Here is a 21,204-nt window from a genome sequence, read left to right on the forward strand (position 1 = left end):
GAAGCCTTAAAGACAAAAAAATCTACTCCGCTCCGATTTTTATATCATGACTCTGATGCAAGATGGCTTTCCCCATCAGCGCACATTGCAAATCGGACATCTAGCCTAGTATTTTATACACGTGATATCTGTGTTTTGAGCGTCATCTGTTTACGTTTTTGACAGCCAATTATTATGAGTATTTTTATGCGCAATGAGACCACTATGGCATACGAGGGAAATTCGCAGTTTTATATCTGTAGTTGTTTCATGACAGATAACATGTTCCTCGAGGAATACAAGCTTCACGTTCGCTTTAAGAGCGAGAAGCAGTTCAGAGAAGACTATGAAACAGTGAGTTTAGTTGCTCTTTTTAATCTGAAATATTAATTTAAAATATTTTCATTTAAGTGACACTTATATTTTAGATCCTGAAGAGACTTGGCTGCGTCACGGAGGAAGAGTTTAATGATATCTTCAAAAAGGTAAGTTTCTTAAGACAAAATATGTAGTTAATTCATACATGACAGTCTGTCAGTCATCTATAACAGTGTTTTTACTATGTGTGATTTTTTTCAATTAGGTTTCCCAGGAAGTGGACAGACGAATACGTCTTTCTTTGACATCGGCTGACAGAATTGCAGTTATAAAAAAGACATACCAACCTCTTCATCCTCATGTCTACAATCTGCAGGTGTCGTACTTGCTCTTCAAGGTATTATCATCATGTGTCATAATCATTTTTTGGGGTGAAACATGTTTCAGGAGACATTCCTTGCACCAGAATTCAAGAATTTGGTCAATTACTGTCAGAGTCACAACATCACAATTCAAAATCTTTCTGCCATGTTGGAAGAAGAAAAAAGTAAGCTAAAAAAGTGTTGAACATTTCCACTGAATTTATTACTACACTATTCTTTTAAAAGCACCCAGAGTTTATCGCTTTCCAGTCTTTAACAAGAGCTTCTGCGAGGCGCTGATGGATGAACTTGAGCACTTTGAGCGTTCTGCAGCACCAAAAGGTCGACCTAACACAATGAACAACTATGGGGTAATACATTAATTCATTCTTTTCTGGCTGCAATCATGCTCAGTAGTTGTTTCTTAAATTTTAATTTCTTGAAATACCCACAACTGTTTTCGTCTTAGATCCTCCTCAATGAACTTGGTTTTGATGAGAGCTTCATCACGCCTCTTCGTGAGAAGTACCTCCACCCACTCACATCTTTGCTCTATCCAGACTGTGGAGGGCAGTGTCTGGACAGTCACAAGGCCTTTGTTGTCAAATATGACATAAAAGAAGACCTGGACTTGAGCTACCATTACGATAACGCTGAGGTCACACTCAACGTTTCCTTGGGAAAAGATTTCACGGACGGAAACCTTTACTTTGGCGCTATGAGACAGGTGATTGTGTTCACTATCACCAAAGGAGTACTTTGCATTATTAAATACCATATTTTCTCGCATCTAAGCCGTATCTGTAAAAAAAAAAGATGACTGGATCCAGGGTAGGGCTTATATGCGGACAAAACTTGCTATACTCTTTTTTTTTTAACCAATAGAACCAAATTAACATTTACTTTTGTTGGTTATTTTCTGTTTTGCAGTAAGAAAACAACCATTACTAGATGAATTAGTATAAAACAGTTTTTTTTCCCTGTATGTATCCATATTTTATTTCCTCAGTTATGCAAGTGAAAGTAGTCAAAACAAACCATCCCATTGTTTTGTTGCAGGTGCCTTTAAGTGAGACTGAATGTTCAGAGATTGAGCACAGAGTGGGGGAGGGCCTTCTCCACAGGGGTCAACACATGCACGGGGCCCTTCCCATTTCTTCCGGCCAACGATGGAACCTCATCATCTGGATGCGATCTTCCAAGGAGCGCAATCAACTTTGCCCCATGTGCAACACGAAGCCAGCACTCATGGAAGGGGAAGGTTTTGCGGACGGATTCACAAAACACTCCAGTCCACTCGTCGATGCCAAATGTGTGCTCACCTGACGTACTGATAAGAGGCTTATAACAGACAGTGCCTTGCTTGTAATTACTTTTTCATGTTATGACTGTCATAAGATGATTATGTTGCCACTTACAAGAGAACAAAGTATTGGCAAGTCGATTGTGTTTGTGTGTAAGTGGTGGCAAGATGAAGAATGACATTTTTTTTTTTTAAATCTAATTTATTCTCTAGACGTGTTCTGCAAACAGCTATGCAAAATATTGGGTGTCATCTAGTCTACTGTATGTACTTTGTTTTGCATCATTGTCCATAAGGGAATAATTCTTGACATTAAAACACCATTATTAGATCCCAGGGGATCATTAATCTTTTCTAACGACATGGTACAAAATCATCTAACGTGACATGGAAGATTTACATTAAATGATGCAAGTATACATTTGTATACGACTAAGAAGTAAAATTATTTCACATTGATGTTCAAGTTTTGATGGAGAACTAAAAAAAGTGCTGGAAATAAATGACAATAAAAGTAAACTGGAATTATATTGCAACTCAATGTCTTTACTCAACTGGATTTAAATTATGTGGGTGTGGGGTAACTCAAATTGTTTAAAGTGATCAAAATGCAAAAATGTACAAACTTACCAACACTCTAGGATCACACCAAACGTTGATGAAGACACAACAAGAAATGAACAAAGGGAGCTTAATTCTCAGGGATGGGAAACGGGTGGCTGACAAAGGAGGCAGCGGATAGGCTGAGCCATCTAGGGGAGGCAACAACAGGTGTAAACAATGGACAATCACATGGAAGGCAGAAAAACAACACAAAACATGACAAATTTAAGTCCATATATAATCAACTACATTGAAAGAGGATTCAAACTTGAGTTATCTATACCACAGTGCAACACGTACACACCGTTCACACCATTGAACATATCAAGATGAATGGTCATGGATTAACCTGGAATTTTGACACATTAACATACAAAACAGTGTATTTTATAATACAGTATTTTAATAATAGCATATTAGGTAGAGCAACTGGTGGGCATTTTGACACATTTGCCAAAAGGCATACTCCTTAATTTGTTAATCTTTCATTCATGAATTTGCACACCAGAACTGTACAATATGCAAATTAAAACCATAACAACATCAAGACATTTTGGTTGTTTCTTTTTGTTCCAGGTAAATGCCCAGTAAGTTCAACTGACAAGCTTGGGAGAACAACAAATAATAGAAAGAAAACTATTTAAAATGCACAAATAACTTTACAATATTATGCAAATACTCTGTAATATTAAATACATCTCTGAACTGTTGGCCTATTACAATAGCAGAACAATTTATGTCACGGGAAATAATCATTCATTCATTTTCTGAACCGCTTAATCTCACAAGGGGTGCCGGAGCCTATCCCAGCTAACTACAGGCACCAGGCGGGGGACACACCCTGAATCGGTGGCCACCCAATCACAGGTCAAATAACACAGCACGATTATATTTGGCAATATGTAAATACATACAATTTCTATACATTTGTGAGAGTTCAAATGTTTCCAGGGAGTTTCAGAGGGAGTCTGGGCCTCCTTCAGTTTGCTTCACAAACATCAAGAAATCCACTTGGCGATTTCACAAGGTGGTCTCGCTGCTCACATCTCGCGGCCTGCGGTGGTCCGTATCCGAGTCGTCGTCGTCGTCATCTTCGGACTCCATCTCTATCTTGACCTGCGGGACGGGGCAGGTCATTCCTCGCCCCATTGGCATGGCCGGAGATGACGGACAGGAGATCTTCAGGTGGAGAGTAATGCTGAAGGAAGGGCAAGCGCCGATTACCTCACACGCACTCGGGCAAAACCGGGACGAGGGAAGACGCCGAGGGATGAAAAAGATGTATCGAGTGAAATTGTAATGTCCAATTTGCTTTCTTTCCAAACCATGCCTCTTTCAAAGCAATGCAGACACACTAGGCCATTTGCACACAAGGAAAGGGAGATATGTATTGAGAGAAAATGACCATATGGATCATTGGAAATAAATTGGCTGCAAAAGAAACTTTTAGAGAGGAACTTGAAGATAATATGAGGTTGTATAAATAGAAATTGTAGCCATAATTGTGGATTTGGAGTACTGCATTTCACTGGTAGTTGCAGAATTAGAACTTGTACTTGTAGAATTTAGCCACTAGAAGTCACTTGGGTTCTTCTTTGAGTTTATATAGTTGTATTAAATATATTTCTTGTCAAACTACAAGTTGGTCTTCCTAGTACATTTTTTTTCCTCCAACTGAAAGTGAAATTTTGCACTAATTTCACTTCCATTTCCAAGTCAGTTTTTCCCTCTCTCGCCAAACGTAAGCTACTTTTGCAGAAAATTCACCTCCATTATGATCCACTGTACTCTTACTAGGGGAAACAGAAGTGACTAAAGTACCCACAGGATCCACTAAAATTGCTGATTTGGAACATAGATGGAAAAAAAAGAAACAACCAAAATACTCTTTTCCTTACATAGGGTCTAAAATTATATAAGCTAAAAATCTTCATTAACTTCATCTATTTTCATCACTCCAAAACACAAAAGAGTTAAAATTAACATCCTGACAGCAGATATACACCAAACATTGATATATTTACACAGTTTATATCACATCAAACGCAACACTAAGGAAAAATACAATGTCCACAAAATGAATCCCCGTGCACATTTGATGAAACATTCACTAAAAACTAAAGCAAAGGGAGAAAAGGAGCAAACATTACACAGAAAATTGGATTAAAATGATCTGCATTGCCTTAAATTGCATGGAGAGGACATTGAATGCAAGAGAAATGTACAGAGAATTTCTCTTATAGTCGTGTCTTCATGTCTTTGTTATTTACATCTTCAAATACTACAAAAAATATCTTTGCAGGCCATCCAATACTACAAGAATGATTAGAGTATATTATATAATATGATCCAGAACCTTGACTAGAGACACATTTTATCTTTAATTATTACACTCAAATTGGATTTTGGCAACTGAAGTGAATATAAATCGGTAATAATTATATTTGAGGTATTATCCAGTACTTTGCGCCATTTGTAGAGAAATTAGCTAATGTCATGTTATACTTTTTTCAGTCTTTTTCAATTCTTTCAGTAGCATAAATACATTTACTTACTTACTATGTTTTACAATCCAAAAAATATTAATTAATTCTCCCTCAATATGTATTGAATCACTTTTGAAAGTGTTAAATGTGTTAAAAAGTAATGTTGCGGTATTTGAAGTTTAACACACAACAAGATATTCCACACTATTGAGTTGAAAGCAATGTTGTGGTCGAATCAATGTTATTTATGTCTTTAATTGAATTTATTTTAATTCAAATCATTTGATTGGGGGAAAGGCCTTGTCTGCTCACAGCTAATATAACCCTTTTTTTAATCACAGGAGAGAATATTGACCCAAATGAATGCAATAATACATTTCATGTGTATATATGTGTGTGTGTGTGTGTGTGTGTGTGTGTGTGTGTGTGTGTGTGTGTGTGTGTGTGTGTGTGTGTATGTATGTTAAAGAGCATGAGGTGTGGCAGAAGGCTGGCAGTATGCCCCCCACTCAGACTGTGCAACATCAGGATACACCAAATCTTTGTAGGGGATGTGCAGTTTGAGGACACAGTACCTGCGATCCAAGTCTGAATCGGAACTTGGCGAGTGGTTGGAGTAAGGGCTGTACTTTTCCTGAAAATTGCCACACACATAAAATATCAGTGCCTGGCCTGCAGGGAGTAGCAAAATCTCACCTTTCTCCTTACCTCGTCTGCACTGGCTTCTAATTTGGACTTTTTCTTGTCTTTTCCTCCTTTCTTATCATCGTCTTTCTTCTTCTTCTCTTTCTCGGGCAGGAGATCATCCAGCCAAGCCAGGTCGTGCTGGGAGAAGACCATGTCCAGAATTTTGCGGATGAGCATCAGGCCCAGGATCTGAAATTTGGTGCGATATTTTGAAATTCGCGCCAGGATTAGTCTTAAAATTATGTACTTGAATGGCATTTTAAAAACGGCATTAACATGATTCAATTTTATACTCCATATATGTCGCTGGTTGAGTCACGGTACTTCTAAAGCAGGATTAGATTGGACGTCCTTCGCCCTCAGTTGTAGGCGATTAATTATTTGAATAATAAAACGAAAACGCGGAACGCCCAAAAAGTGACTGTAATGATTGTTACCTACCATAACTGGAAAGATGATTGCTAAAAACGTAGATTTGAGCGTCCAAAGTACAGCCAGGCATATAATCTGAACCAAAGTGAACAGGTGGACTCTTCTCAGAGGAACATGGCGCAGATAGGACAGGTCTGGTTGATGCTTGGACGGCATCATGTACAATTTGATCCGGTCCCAGAACTACGAATGGCGATGGGGAAGAAGTGGTATCAGTTTGCAAAAAAAGTTATCTCGGGTCACTTGTTATACAGGCTCAGATGGAATGCAATTTAACAGATTGAATTATTTAAGCATGTGGCTAAAGGGTGAAGAAGTTAATCGAATGGAGACTTCTAAAATGAATGAGCAATCACTGACTATTATGGGCTTTTGCTGTAACAGCTCACACCGGCGTAATCGAATCATCTACAATAAAAGAGCTATGAGGCTGTCCCAATTGACTTATCTTGATTGAGGGTCTTGATGACTTAGATTTCATTTATCAAAAGGAATACATTTCCAATGGTGGACCTGATTGTTATTTGGTTTGTGACTTAATTTTCTGCTTTCCATCAATTAGCAAAAGGAATATAAATGTGTTGATGTGTGGAATACCTGAATTCCGCTGAGGGAAGCTACTCCCATGTAGAGGAAGACACCGTACAACACAGGCATGGGGATGAACTAAAGAAAGGAAGGACAATTGGGTGAGAGTATAAAAAGGTTATAAGATGATGTACAAAGCTAGAATGCAGTGTTTCAATGTTAAATGATGTGTTTGCACCCCCTCCACAAAATTATGTATTGACGGGCTTTCAATAAGAATCAAATAATAAATAGGAAGTTAACAAAATGATTCCCTAATAATCTATGAGATCTGAGCGGCGCCATATTGGGCATTTTGAACTTGAATTGATGTCAAAATGGCCAAACTTCACGAGATCAATGATTCTGTTTATTATTTACTTGACAAACATGTTATAGTCACTCTTTTATTATTAATGTTAGGTGTGGTGTTATAAAATCAAAATATACAACCAGAACTTCACTTTTTTCATTAATTTCCAGTAGTTTTTTTTAAATACCTTTAGAATAGGAGCAAGAAAGATGGAGACTCCAGTCAGAACAAAAACCAGAATTCCCGTCACTCGCTGTTCTCTGCAAAATTAAAATAATCGGCAAACACAGACGAGTCAAAATATGTTCTTTCTCCCCTGATATTAACTTCTTGGCAAAAGAATTCACTCCGCGGGTATATAACTCAGACTTCCAAGTGTTTTTCACGGTTGCTGACCTGACCCCGAGAAACTGAGGCTGCTCTCCGGGGGCGCTGGATTCGCTTTCCATCTTCAAGGAGTCAATGTGAGCGATGGAAATGACGGTGGCAGCTACGTACCAAGGCAGACCCAAGAAAGAGCAAGTGGCCATCAGGACACCCACCCAGAAGAGATCCAAATGGTAGCCGCATCCTTTCTGTCAGGTGTAATAATAATACGGAATTAGTTAAATTCCTGCGGACTATGGAAGGTCTAGTACAGGGGTGTGTAAACTTTTGGGCCTGGGGGCCACATTGACTTTGACAGATGGGCCGGGTCAGGACAAGATAAGATACATATAAAAAAGTGCATCCGTTAACAGTACATATGAAACATAAACAGAAAAAAAGGACTAAAGTATTAACATACTCATCACTCCTCATTAAAGTAAAAAGTATAGTACAAAGTAAAGTAAAAAGGAATGTATTAAGAAATATTAAAATGTCATTTAAAAAAAGATGGTCTAGTACTAGAGTAAAACTCCAGGGTCCAGAAGTACACTTACTTTCAGTTTGTTCTCCTTGCGGTTGACAATGACAGCACTAATTTGCTGGTCCATGAAGATGAGGATGGTGACAAGGAGAGCTGGAACAAAACTGCCCAAGTAAACCCACCATGGGTTCTTCCCAAACGGCAACACAATCCAGCCGCGATCCGGACGAGTAGGCTATTTAGAAAAAAACACAAGCCTTTTCATTTAAGAAATACATTATTCATTAAATATTAAAGCACTGCTCCACTGTGCAAATCAAATGTGGAAACAATTTTACTGATCGATAATGACCAGTAGATGGCAAAGATGATTTATACAGGCATCAATGGAGTACTAAAGGGCATTTAGAAATGAGATATGTATCTGTGAGATTACTAAAAACTGTCCGTTTTATTTTTTCTTGGTGAAATAAGATGATTTATTTGACCCTTTCGTGCGATGAATTACGATTTAATTGAAAACTCCATTCAAGTTATTCATTTAGATGTCTATTTTCACAGTAGTATTTTATAAATAGAGTACCTGAGTCCTTACACTGATGTCATCAATCTTTGAATGTTTCTTCTGTTTAGAAAATGATTTGCAGATTCAAGTTTATGCACTATTTTTTTTTTCATGTATGATCAAATGAAGCTATGCAAAAAACTAACTATTTAAGATAACTGTTATTTATTCAATCTCTTTAAACCAATGTTAAAAACTTAAGAGTGTACCTTGAATTCCGTTGGCACAATTAACTTGGGAGTTTTGAGGCCTATAAGCATGTCAAGGCCCACAAAGGTCATAATTGACATGAAGATAGAAAAGTCACTGATAAGTTTCCTCAGCTGAAACAAAAGACAAAAATAAACAAACAATATTACTAACCACATGCTTAAAAAAAACAATATACAACTGGAACAACTAGACAAAGTTGACAAGATATCATTTAAACAGGGAAAATAGCAACTAAAAAACAAATATTCTTTCCCTGCCCTCCTCTTAGTTCAAACAGTTTGGACATCTACTCATCATAAACTCAATTAAATAGATGTCTATCACTGTCAAAGGTGGTGAAAGAGCTTACAAACACTGTTTATGAGAATAGACGGTAGATATTTTTAATTAAATGAAGGTTGAGGTGGATATTTGTGGATGGCATGATCACCTTGGTGGGAAAGTAGCGACTAAACTTGAATTTCTTGAGGGTGACGGTCATGGAATACGTTCCGAAGAAGAGGATGAAGGACATGAGAGCCAAATCTGGGACATACTTGCAGGAATTGCCCACCAAAGAGCCCCCATACTTCACACACTCCTTCTTACTCAGCTGGCTCCAGTCCAGAGCTGTCACATTTAACTATTGAGTGGTAGTGGTACATAGAAAAAGACAGGGTGGGGGGGGGGGGAAAGGAAGATAACAGTATGAATTTTTTTTGCCTTTGTAATTTCTAAAAGCTTATTTATCAAAAAAGATGTGACATTGCAATCCACACAAGACATTGGCAGTGTGAGCATGATGGGAAGGATGGTAAAAAAGGAAAGGAAATACTTGAATTAAAGGAATGTCTGTAAAACAAAAAAAAGAAGTAAATGATGATAACCCATTGAAAAGACTCACTTACCCCAGAGACACTAGAGCTGTTATCTGGCATGGGAACTAAACCAGTGAAGATGATTTGCAGCCACTGTTTTGAGGCCGAGTGTTTAAGGAGACATCAAAAAGAAGATGAGGAGGGAAACAGAAGGGAATAGAGAAGAAATAATGCACATAATGAGAATGCTGCAAAATGCGGGGCATGCCGTTCAATTAAAAAAGAAAAGGGGGTGGACTCACTTTGAAGAGATAGCAGCCATATTTGATAAGCATGGCAAAACAAATGAGGGACAAATCAGTTACAGAAATCAATGTTTGTTAAAATCACAACATGCTTTATACTTACTCATGCTGTATCATTTACATTTATTTTGAATTTCAAATATCATTTGTGACACTCATCTTTGCTTTTTGTTGTTGTTTTGAGAGCAAATTGTAAGAAAATAGAGTCAAAACCATGCTTGACTTTTTTTAAAATTATTATTAGCATACCAACTATGTGGAGAACTCTTTAAAAGGCAGTTTTTACTCTTATCCCACCTTCCCAGTGACCACATATTTTATTATTATAGATATTTTTACTCTCTATTGTAACTGTAAAATTTGCTACATATGAATCATCACCTATTTATCATAGAAGAAGGAGAGGAGAACAATAATATGCAGAACTTGACATTATAAGACAGTTTTTTGAAGGCTGACTAGGGCAAATTCATGTCCTTGCTTTTATTTTATAGTACTTTTCTAAAAAAAAAAAAGTTAGCCTTGAATGAATATCTCACTCTACCTTGTTCAAAACCTGTTTAACATATGATCTGAATCAGAAACACATCCTTGAAAGAATTTCCATACTTATTTACATAGAAGTTTGTTTTCTTGCTGAGCAGTAAGTTTCTCTTATACTTAATGTGTCAACTTTATGATCAGTGTATACTCTTGCCTAAATGAAGGGATAAACTCACCCGGGTCCGGCGCCAAGCACTCGCACTTGTAAGCGGTGACATAGTCTGGCTTGAAGTTGGTGTTGATGGGGTAGTATTTGAAAGAGCCCACCATCTTCTTGATGGCGTCCGAGATGAAGATGAATGAAATGAGACTGGAGAAGCCCTCTTCCGTGAAACGTGTCATGTACTTGATAATATAACTGGCGTCGGTTGCCACCAGGAGGAAACACTGCAAGCATGAGTGGATGCCGATCCACAAGCGCAGCTCCATGTAATCGATGTTGTTATTCCTTGAGGATGGAGAAATCAGAGGATAAAATCATGCTCAAGGGTGTCAGACTCGGGATGGTTCGCAGGCTCAATTTCACATGCAAAAAAATTACAATTATTGATTTAAAAAGGGGGAAATCAGGAAATTTAATATACATCTATACTCTTACTTTGAATTTGATCCTAAAACAGAAAGTCTGCAGTCATGATTTACTTTCTAGGGCCGGACAAAATGATGCGGTGGGCCAAATTTGGCCCCCGGGCCCCCACTTTGACACCTGTGCTCTAAAATATCAAATAGTGAAGACCCAAAAGTCCGCCAAGGAGAAGGAATATCTTAAGCAGTTCAAGGAATATCTTTTCTTTCAAGAACAAGGATCATCATACTGTAAACAGTTCATTTTTCCTAAATGATCAATTTCAAGCTTGTTCAGATTCAAACGAACCGTTTTATAATTAAAATTTGAAAACAGCATCGGTGTGCTACCACCCATTATACGAGACATCCCATTCATTCAAATCTACTGCAGTGTCTTTAGTTGGCAAACAAGACTCACTTGCTGAATTCAAAAAGGAGCTTTTCAAAGATGAGGATGGGTCCAGTTGAGCTGAGAATGATGAGGGGCTGACCCGCCAGCAGACAAAACACAGACCCAGCAAGAGCTGTACCCAAAAAACTTTCCATCACACCCTGTGAAGGATGAGAGAGACAAACGTGGGTAAAATTGCAAGAGGATGAGTCGACGCCTGAGCCTTTATTTCATTGTTAAATGGGAATCCACAGGAGTTAAGTCTTGATATTTATGCGGCAAAACAAAAAGAATGACTCTCTCACCTGATAGTTGTCTGTGGCGTCACCCAGCAGGCCGCCAAAGGTGATGGCGTTGGTGATGCATCCCAAATAGATGAAAAGTACAGCAGAGATGGATTGAATGTGGAAACCTTCGTAGAAATCGCTTGGCAGGAATGGCAATTTACGCTTGATATCCAGATACAAGCCACCACAGAAGCTAACACAAAAACAAGGCACACAATTTAATGAGCTAAATTGTGAGATGTGGTTGTCTACTAGCGACAAACTCGTGGAAATTCACAGCACACGGATGATTGGACGCCACACGATCATCTTGGGTAGGCACCTTATATCTAAGTACTCTGTAATATGTACCTGTGATGTCATTATAGTATTGGTACTCGCACTAATTTGAAGAGAGTCGTTTATTTTGTGTTAAACTAGTACATCTGCTCTCAAATTATGAGGCAGCGCTTTATTGGTCAACATCTTTTCTAGCTCTGAGGAATGCACGCTTCTTTTAGTGGGTTGTAATTGCAAAACAAATAAATACGGCCCCTCGGGGAAGCCTAAAAAATACAAAAAGGATGACTGAACAGTCATAATGTGTTTGGAAACCCACCGTCCAGTGAATGCCAGTTCCTCTCCCAGTTCATGTTGTGCTGGCATTTCCTCATCCTCAGCCAGTCCTCCGCCTCCACCAGCTGTCCCATTCATTTGCCCCAGTTCGTTTAAAGAGAAAACTGACTTCCTAAAGGAGTCAAAATGAAATACTTTTTCGTAAATCTGTTCAAATTTGTGCACTTCTCAGGGTGAGTCAAAATAAGTCTTACCTTTTGTCGGCAGATGGAATTTTCTTAGGCGGCTCAATACGGATTTTAGGATCCCATTCCCCAGGTGGAAGCACAATCACCTCATCCAAAAACTCATCTATTCCCGCAATGAGGTCTTCTCGGTCTCGGGCTTTGTACGCTACATCGCTAAAGAGCTAAAGTAGGAATACATTATTTCACTTTTTTATATGGTCATTTTCCTAGGGTCAAATAATATAATAAAGAATGAATTATTTGAACTTTTTAGGTAGCCTAGGTCTACAATGTCTTCTGTGTCTGTGCTTACTACTGTCTTGCAACCATACAAATTTCCCACATACGGGATGAAATAAAGTTCTAGTCTAATCTAAAAAGCAAATGTTAACAATATTTTGGAGCTTCAATTCAATCTCACCCGCACAAAACGTGATAATTACATCATAAATGATCATTAATGAACATTGAAAATCATTTGGGTTGGGTCATTAACCTTTAAAGCTATTGAAATCCCTTTTTAAACTATTCAAACTTTAAATAAAGTCATTTAAAATGTTATCACTTTAAGGTAGTGATACTACACATTTAAACATTGATATAGAATGAATATCGGTTTCAGATAGTTGACATACTGCAGGTCATATCCATTTTATCATGTATATTGCCATCTGTAAAACATTATTTTTCTAATATGAACTAAAAAAAAATACACAGGCTTTTACAAACAACACAACCTTGGCATCCTCTTCAGTTTTTGGTTTTCCAGGAGATCATATCAGATTGAATGTCAAAATAACTTGAAATGACTCACATCATCGACCATCAACGTTGCTATGGCTCGGCCTATCTCATTATACGACTTGGCCTTTCCTTGCGGTCCCAAGAGAATGAACAGAAATCTGTGTGGTGATGAGACAAATATGAGCAACCTGCATTGGGACACATTTGCTACGTGACATCGGCACAATATGAGCCATTTCACCTGGTGGGTACGGGCACCTCCGTCAGACCCCCGAGTGTTGTGGCTTGAGACAGGCGAACAAAGGCAACAAAGGGTTTATTGAGGAAATCCACCTCTCCCACCAGCACGTTGGAGGCCTCAGCATCTCTGGGGATTTTCTTCATGAATTTGTTTCTCAACTAAGGAAGGCAGAGGCATAGTGTTGAGACAGTGTTCCATATACGCAAGAGGAATTTTTGATTTTGTTTCAACAAAGACACAGATGGCAAGTAAAGTATGCCTGAGTGACAATATTACACCTTTAAAAATGCCTCCTCACAGTAAAAAAACAACAACAATTTAGCTGAAATCACTTTAACTTCAGTCCCATTTTCACCAAGCGGTACACTTCTCTCACTTACATGACTTTTGGGCATTTTATTTATGTATTTTTACTCTGACTTACATTCATCAGCATGGCATGTAATAGAAAGTTGTCAACTGTATACTCAAAGGTGATTTGTCCTAATGATGGTTTTTCCAAAAAGACTTTACTGACGCTGTTTGGGCACTTACTCCATCACATTCCAATCTGACCTATCATCCCTCTTTTTGTGCATTGCTACCCACTCCCCACAAGTTCTCCCTTTGGTAAAAATATGAATCTGGACATAGTAATACTACTTACATTCCGTGCTATATACAATATTCAATGATGATGATTAAAACCAACAATTATAGTTATGTATCCAACTTTCCTGGTGCAGTAAAGTTGTTTAACAATGGTGCATCTGCGCAGGTGCTTTAACGATTTGCCAGCACAATAGAATTCAATATCACGAGAGCTTTGCCAATAACCCACAGCCTGATTTAGTAGTGCCATGTGAGGACTGAACACGTGTACAATATTCTTCTTTTTTTTAAAGCAGATCAATACTGACACAGACCATGCAGCTAACTATTCCGTTTCCATTGTCACGCAGGGGCGGAGCTTAAGGGGGTGATGGAATAGCATTTACAATTCATGCATTTTCCTCACAAAGGTCCTAAAAAGCCTATTACAGCCAATTTTGGGCAGAAAGGGGAGATACACCCTGAATTGGTAGTCAGCCAATTGCAGGGTACATGCCAAACAAAGTTATTCTAATTTGTTGCTGGCATGTCAACATCTATTCTTGAGCTACTTTTGAAAAAAAGGATAAGTGGAAGGAGTAAGCAGCACATCCGTCCAAACCTCAATGAGTTTAATAAGACACACTGTGTAAGGCCTGGAAATAAATGTGTTATGAGTGTGCGCACTTCCTCTATCACCGGCTGGCTGTCACCTTCAAACAGTGATGGTACTCAGCCTATGAAGCATCAATTCAACACCACAGTGAACTATTAGAGCTCATCTCAACAATAATTCAAAGCTTCAAAAAAGGAAATGAATGTTACAGTGATACGCTTCCAGGCAGAAAATAGATGTTACGAGACTGTAAAGGAGAAAAAAATGAATTTAGGCATCACTCATCATGGGGGATAAAAGGATAGTTTCTATGCTTCAAGGAACTGAAAAAAAGAAGAGCTTGTTTTAGTTCTGTTTGTTAATCTCCTTTATGTCTCGGAAATAGTCTTTGGGGTTGTTGATCAATAATTTTATAAAAATAGGATATTCATATTTTGGCCTATAATTTTATATTTGCTGTTATTACAGTCTGCCAATTGTTTTTGATTCAAGGACCTTACATAGATTTCATATGTATATTATGTCATTAAAGTCAACATGCTTTTGTGGTGAAGATTGATTTCAGTAGCAAAAACATTTACAAATTACAAATATAATGATGTTGAAGATTTACCTGATCTGAGCTGGGAGTATCTGCAATGTCATTCATACTTCGACTTTGAGCATGACCTGCTGGGCGACAACAAAAAATCTCAAGTAATTCCTGAACCGCCAGCTATGTACAAATATCAGCAATCTACTGGATGTGCATTCGCATAACCTAAAACCAAACATTTCATCTGACTACAATTTTTTCATTTAAAGCTTAGCATAAAACACTTCGCCCATGCTAGATATGCAGGACTTCACTGCATAGTATACTTTCAAATATCTATCTAGTACAGGGTTCGCCAACTCCAGTCCTCAAGGGCTGCTATCCAGTCTGTTTTCCATATCTTCCCCTGAATCAAATTATCAACTCAACAGCAAGCATTCCAGAAGCCTTGATAACGATGCTGATTATTTCTTTAGGTGTATTCGAGAAGGGAGATGAAGGAAATGGTTCGATGGTGCCCTTGAGGAGCGGAGTTGGTGACTCCTGATCGAGTAGATCATTCAGAGTGAAGTAACAAGTCGATATTTGACACTCACGCAAGCGGCCGTAGTTCCCGGATTGCTGTTTAACTCGGAGGTCCTCCGTGGATCGATTATAATTGGCCGCCGGCACTGGACCAGGTGCGCCTTTGGGCCCTGCTGGACGAGCTGATAGGCAAGAGACATGTATAAAAACAAAGATACTGTCTAATAGCTTCCACCTTGGATGCTATATATAGAAAACTGATGGCACCTCATCACACATTAAGACATTCACTGTGGGTACCTTGGATTTCACAAATGGAGAAAGGTTGGAATGATAATCAGGTGTCAACATATTCACATTGAAACAAACCCAGTGGAGGGAGAAGAAATAGGAAGGCTTGTTTTGCCTGTAATGGCTTGGTTTATTATGGGAGGTGGAGTAATGAAGCAATTTCAATTCAATTCTCGGGTAACAAGGTTTTTAATGTGAGCATTACTGCAGTACTCACAGGTGGTGGAGGAACTTGACTTTCCCATGTCTGCTATGGAACGATGGATTGGCTTCTTGGTCTGGTGTCGATGTTTTCTTAGCAGAACAAAACTGATTTTGTCTCTCAGCTCAGGCAAAATCATGCCTTCGTCTATCTGTCTTTCAATGATGTCGTCTATAAAAACAGAGATGCTCTGAATATTAAGCAGACAGGAATACATAAACACAAATAGATTTTCATATTAACACGTACACTAAAGTCATACACTTGAGAATGCAAATCTCACATCTATCTATCCAGACTGTGTTAGGCTACTTTCCACAATGTGGCTGATTGGTATTTCTTTATTGTCTGTAATACTAGATAGAGATTGCCATTTAGCAAAACACTTTTACACTCGTAAATTGGTGTGAAATGTCCCTTTAATCACTCTGTTTGAAATATTTGCTGTGTGATGTCAGCATACCCACTAGAACCCATTGAACATGTCTCATAAATTCTACTGCTGTAGCTTCATTCTTCGGGTTAATTCAACTTTTTAAGCAAATTACGCCAAACCAATTCCAATCAGTCAATTAGCGACAGGTGCTGCTTCTTTCACCAAAAAAAAAAATCATTGGTTAAACTGTCTGTTGAAACAAAAAAACTGCACTTTCTTGACCCTTTGTGGACTTGGTCAGACATTTTAAGCTATGACTATGTGCACCCAACAGGTTGAATCCCAATCTACTTCCATCTGAATCATGAATAGCTCACCAACAATTTGAGGCAAAGAATAACCATCCAGGTCCAGAAGAATGGTTCCAGTCTGAAGACATGTCCTAAGTTCAAACAGACTATGCAAGGACAGCGTGGACACGTGTGGTTTGCTCCATCTTTCGCCTCCTTCCTCAACTTTCTCCTCAAACTTCACCCATCTAAACAGCAAAAAACAAGAGAAATATACATGAAAAAATATAAAAGCCTCTCATGTTAACAGAATTTTGTATTTCCAATGGTCAAACATGCTTGCATCCGATTGCAGACAGCCACACAGTAAGTATGCAGTGTTTCGATGATTCACCTTGCAGACTCCTTCCACTCCAACTCGTCCCCTTCTCGCTGTAGAGTGTCCATTTCGGTGAAGAGTGTCGGCGTCGGCATGTCATCATCTTCACTCAGGATGTAGCGAAGCCTCTCGGCTGCCGGAGACACTTGATGGAAATGAGAGAAAAACTAGTAGAACCATCATTGATATCTTTCTGCATACTCCAGCTTTCATCCATTTCCACATAACTACATCCAACACTAACTATTAGGCTTATGAGTGTAGACACTACAAGTGTGACATGTAAAATACACATCAAACTGTTCAGTATTTCATGGTAGAATCATGTCAATTCATGGTAGGAAAAAAAATACTATTCTGCTAATAGTTTGACATGATGATCCATTTTTATTCAGTCATAATTGTGGTGACATCACTGAGTTCCTTTTCCTATTCACCCATCTAGATAGCAGCTTGCCTAAAATTTGGGCTGTCTAGGATGTGCTTTAGCTGACCTTTGACCCAGAAGTGGTAAATATTGGATGGTCTGATGTGTTGCCTGTGTTGAATCTCTTCCCCAAATGGCAATGACAACAAAACTAAAGCACATGCGCACAAAGTCATAACTACATCAGCATTATGGATATTCAATCATGTGACCTCTGAATGTGCAATACAATCCAGTCAATGTTCTATCCTATACGTAAGGCATAATATATAAGCATACCACTAGTGCTATAGGGTAAGAAGCTATATAAAGACATATAGGCAGATGTAAACGCAATACACGTGTTGTCATCAGCTATCAATAATATTGATGCTTGCTTGACAGCAACCTAAGGCTGATTCCATTCATGTTTTTTTTCCTGTATTGATAAATATGTTCCTAATACATAGATATATTAAAATACAGAATATAGACAGCCAACTATAATAGAGCACTTGGAAATATGTAGACTAGTAACTTACTTGTGCGGTTTATGTCTTGGAGACTCTGTTCCCGCGAATCCATGAGTCCTTCCTCCATGTCTATGTCTCTATACTGGTTATACTGGTCAGGCTCATGGTGTCTGTGACGGCTGTAGCGTCTTTCTCTGTCCGTGTTGCTGTCGTGACTTGAACGCCTTCGTCTGCGCTTACGCCGATATCCTCGAGGAACTGGGACGCCAATGTAGATGGACTGATGATCTAATGGGAAAAAATGAAATGTGGCGGATTATATCCATTATTGTTTGTTCATTTATTTTTCAAAAAGGTCCATTGAAATTTCAGATTTTTCTTGATGGCTTACCTTCTTGTTCATCATAGCGTAGGTGCGAGACTCCTGACCCTCTGTCTCCATGCTGCATCCTTTTAATGTAGGTAAGAGTGAGTTAGTAATCATAAAGCTCACATAGGTTTTAAAGTCAGTTGTTCGTTTATGTTTTAGAAAATTTGAAATGGTTTTATAAGTAGGCAAATGCAGTCTTTTTGTTGTATTTGTGACTGAGGCTGCTTCACATTAAATTGCATGTAGAGAATATTTTCCAACAAAGGTTTTATGATAAAAAATACTTTTTTAGTACATAGTCGAATAAAGTTAATCTAAGTGATATCCTGAATCGATAACAAAATGGTTTGTGTTCTTCCTTTTGAGGTCTTATTATTGAATATACTGTGTTTATGCCATTAAACATGTAAATACATAGGTTAATGTGTTGTAAGTGTTTTCTTTGTGTGTTTGTTCTATTGAATGAGAGTCAAACAAGAGCAACAGTGGTAGGGGATCTTGTACACTGACCTGCCTGTTGGCTTAGGCAGTAAATCAATGGGGAAATAATTAAAAAGCCAGGCATAGTCAATGGAAATTTACATGATTGGAACTAACGTGAGTAACCAGAAAAGTAAAAGGCCAACATGTTTCTACTAGGCAGAGCTTAACTACAATGACAAATAGATATGCATCTTATTTACGGTTTACCACAAGCACATTTAGAGCATTAATGATTTTGTGGAACATGTTAATTACCCAATTTTTTTAAAACAATAACAACATAAAAATGTAAATTAATGAGTGTATAGACACATTTCTGGTCATTTGCATGAATTATTTTTTAAATCATTAAAGACAACATCACTGGAATAGGCTCCAGCACCACCTGCGACCCTTGTAAGGATAAGTGCTTTAAGTAAATGAATGAATGACAGTGCCCTTTATATTGTGAACCTACCAGAGGGAATTGACGTGCAAAAAAAGATATGATGTGGTGTAATTTTGGCCTGGCATGGCCTGGGTTGAGTTACATTTTGCCAATGTTTACACTGGTGGCTCCCTGCCTCAATAATTAGTGCTGTCACATCAGTGTCCTTCACACTCAGTAGGCAGAGTGGATCAATGCCATCATCCTGTCAACACTAAACGTGAGCCTCAGTCAAGCTCGCATGTGCATGGGATAGGGTTTTCGTGTGCTAGGATGGCATTCACTATGGCAGGGGTTGGGAACCTTTTTGACAGGGAGAGCCATCAAAAAAAAAAAAACATTTTTACTAATGTTATTTCTTAAGAGCCCTTCTCAGAATTGAAAAGTAAAAATGCACGAAAATGTGTCAATTTTTTGTCATTTGACCTTTTTTAAAGTATAAAAAGTCCCTGAATTCTTTTGAGAACGTTGTTATGCTGTTGCTAATAAATCAGTGTCAATGATATCATGGATGGGGAAAAGTAATCAAACACAAATTTATGCTTAATGCTGTTTAGAGAAGGTTTTCTATTAAATACCTTCAGGCTGGAAGTTGTGAAGTCAAGATTTGACAGAAAATTGTCAACTTTAAAGGAATATGTAAATACATTTGCAATAAGGGGAACTATTTACAGGAGATGTCAATTTTGTGTTATATTGGAAGGTCATTAGTTTGTCAGATTGGAAGGTTAATTAATGGGGTGAAAACTCCTGGGGAAAGCATGTCAGACCAGCTGAAAATGATGCCGCTCATTAGAGAAGAGCTCAAATCTTCAAGATGGTTGACTATTTATTGACTTAATCTCTCAAAAGGAGAATAAGACACTTTTTTAAAAACATTTTTTCCTCATTTTTCACAAATACCAGCTATTTTATCCATGTATTGCCACGGAATTTAAGGCTTTTTACAATTGTGGACTTAAATGACTTAAAGGTTCCTAAACTTTACCAGGAAATTTCAGTTTTAGATATATAGAAAATATGTATAATTAGATATTTTAGGTGACATATATATTGTTCTATATCTGTAATATGTGTGACTAGTTTATTAAATAATAGTGTACAATTAATTAAAATGCCTGTTGTTATTTAGTTTAATAAAAAAGAAAATACACCAACAAAAACAGCAGCATGACATAATAACATAGAAAATTAGAGTATTGTATACATTCAAAAATAGAGAACAAATGGGCACAAATTGCAGAAAGAAATCTAATGGATAAAAATAACAACTAACAATATGGAACGCATTTTTTGTTCTTAGTTTTATGTGAATCAGTTGTTTTTAACTCATTTTGGGGGGCCGGATACAAAACTGATCTGTTTTTCTGGATAACATCAAGTTTTCAAACTGAAGCATCACAATAGTAAAATAACTATAAATATGTAAACATGAATAAAAGAATAAGTATAATATTAAATTCCTACCTGTTTTCGTTTGTCAAGCCAGATGAAGCAAAAGTGAAGAGGAAATGACCTTTACAGCTTGTTTGCTCACATCAGTAAAAACATACTAGTGGAATACCTGCAAATTTATGAATAAGATCAACAAAACAAAGAGGAAAAAACTCCATTCTGCTTGCTTCCTATCATTTTGGTTGTCAAACTGTCTCTCCTTTCCTCTCTGTGTCTGTCTGTTTGTCTTATGTTGATTCAATAACGGGTAAAGTAGGACTGGCAAAGACCCCCAGGCAGGAAGTTATGTCAAAACATGCTGTACACTTGACATCAGCTCGTCATAGGAAATCTCTCAATGTATGCCACCAGCAGGTCAATATACACTTATGTCACTTTATTTGGTAAACCCGAACAATTAAATTAGCCCCCACACAGTAGTTCAACAAAAAAAAACAAAAAAAAGCCCTTTACAACGACCATCATTTTATT

The 21,204-nt window shown here is 37.8% G+C and overlaps 2 protein-coding genes across 6 annotated transcripts; one reads left to right on the forward strand and one right to left on the reverse strand.

Annotated features, from left to right (window-relative positions):
* The first annotated feature begins 134 nt into the window (after window positions 1-134).
* LOC144215710 (2-oxoglutarate and iron-dependent oxygenase domain-containing protein 2-like) lies at window positions 135-2,492 on the forward strand. The gene is made up of 7 exons (XM_077744804.1): window positions 135-333; window positions 408-464; window positions 563-673; window positions 745-844; window positions 906-1,030; window positions 1,129-1,386; window positions 1,719-2,492. The coding sequence occupies exons 1-7, from the start codon at window positions 175-177 to the stop codon at window positions 1,983-1,985; spliced, it is 1,077 nt and encodes a 358-aa protein (XP_077600930.1). The 5' UTR covers window positions 135-174; the 3' UTR covers window positions 1,986-2,492.
* A 413-nt stretch (window positions 2,493-2,905) lies between these two features.
* On the reverse strand, window positions 2,906-20,944 carry slc4a5a (solute carrier family 4 member 5a). Of its 5 annotated transcripts, none has more exons than XM_077744799.1 (26): window positions 20,746-20,944; window positions 18,390-18,448; window positions 18,068-18,286; window positions 17,135-17,264; window positions 16,828-16,988; window positions 16,090-16,245; window positions 15,653-15,763; window positions 15,135-15,190; window positions 13,336-13,493; window positions 13,165-13,252; window positions 12,378-12,532; window positions 12,167-12,295; window positions 11,587-11,761; window positions 11,309-11,442; window positions 10,500-10,771; window positions 9,566-9,600; window positions 9,109-9,300; window positions 8,675-8,788; window positions 7,974-8,135; window positions 7,447-7,625; window positions 7,238-7,310; window positions 6,768-6,836; window positions 6,180-6,353; window positions 5,760-5,927; window positions 5,627-5,685; window positions 2,907-3,763 (listed from the first exon to the last, which is right to left on the reverse strand). In XM_077744799.1, the coding sequence occupies exons 2-26, from the start codon at window positions 18,445-18,447 to the stop codon at window positions 3,586-3,588; spliced, it is 3,405 nt and encodes a 1,134-aa protein (XP_077600925.1). In that variant the 5' UTR covers window position 18,448; window positions 20,746-20,944; the 3' UTR covers window positions 2,907-3,585. The 5 variants fall into 5 exon arrangements, with proteins under 5 accessions (XP_077600927.1, XP_077600925.1, XP_077600923.1 ...); XM_077744797.1 differs by having other exon boundaries at window positions 5,748-5,927; XM_077744798.1 differs by having other exon boundaries at window positions 15,135-15,193.
* Window positions 20,945-21,204: the final 260 nt, after the last annotated feature.

The sequence above is a fragment of the Stigmatopora nigra genome, chromosome 22 (genome assembly GCF_051989575.1).
Source record: "Stigmatopora nigra isolate UIUO_SnigA chromosome 22, RoL_Snig_1.1, whole genome shotgun sequence".
NCBI lineage: Eukaryota > Metazoa > Chordata > Actinopteri > Syngnathiformes > Syngnathidae > Stigmatopora > Stigmatopora nigra.

Excerpts from the sequence above, each read along its gene's own strand:
- LOC144215710 (XM_077744804.1), top strand. The coding sequence starts at position 175 with ATGAGTATTTTTATGCGCAATGAGACCACTATGGCATACGAGGGAAAT. Across the intron at positions 334-407 it reads TCAGAGAAGACTATGAAACA|ATCCTGAAGAGACTTGGCTG; the intron begins GTGAGTTTAGTT and ends CTTATATTTTAG. Across the intron at positions 674-744 it reads CTCATGTCTACAATCTGCAG|GAGACATTCCTTGCACCAGA; the intron begins GTGTCGTACTTG and ends AACATGTTTCAG.
- slc4a5a (XM_077744796.1), bottom strand. The coding sequence starts at position 18,447 with ATGCAGCATGGAGACAGAGGGTCAGGAGTCTCGCACCTACGCTATGAT. Across the intron at positions 18,287-18,389 it reads ACGCTATGATGAACAAGAAG|ATCATCAGTCCATCTACATT; the intron begins GTAAGCCATCAA and ends TTTTCCCATTAG. Across the intron at positions 12,296-12,377 it reads ATTCCATCTGCCGACAAAAG|GAAGTCAGTTTTCTCTTTAA; the intron begins GTAAGACTTATT and ends TGACTCCTTTAG.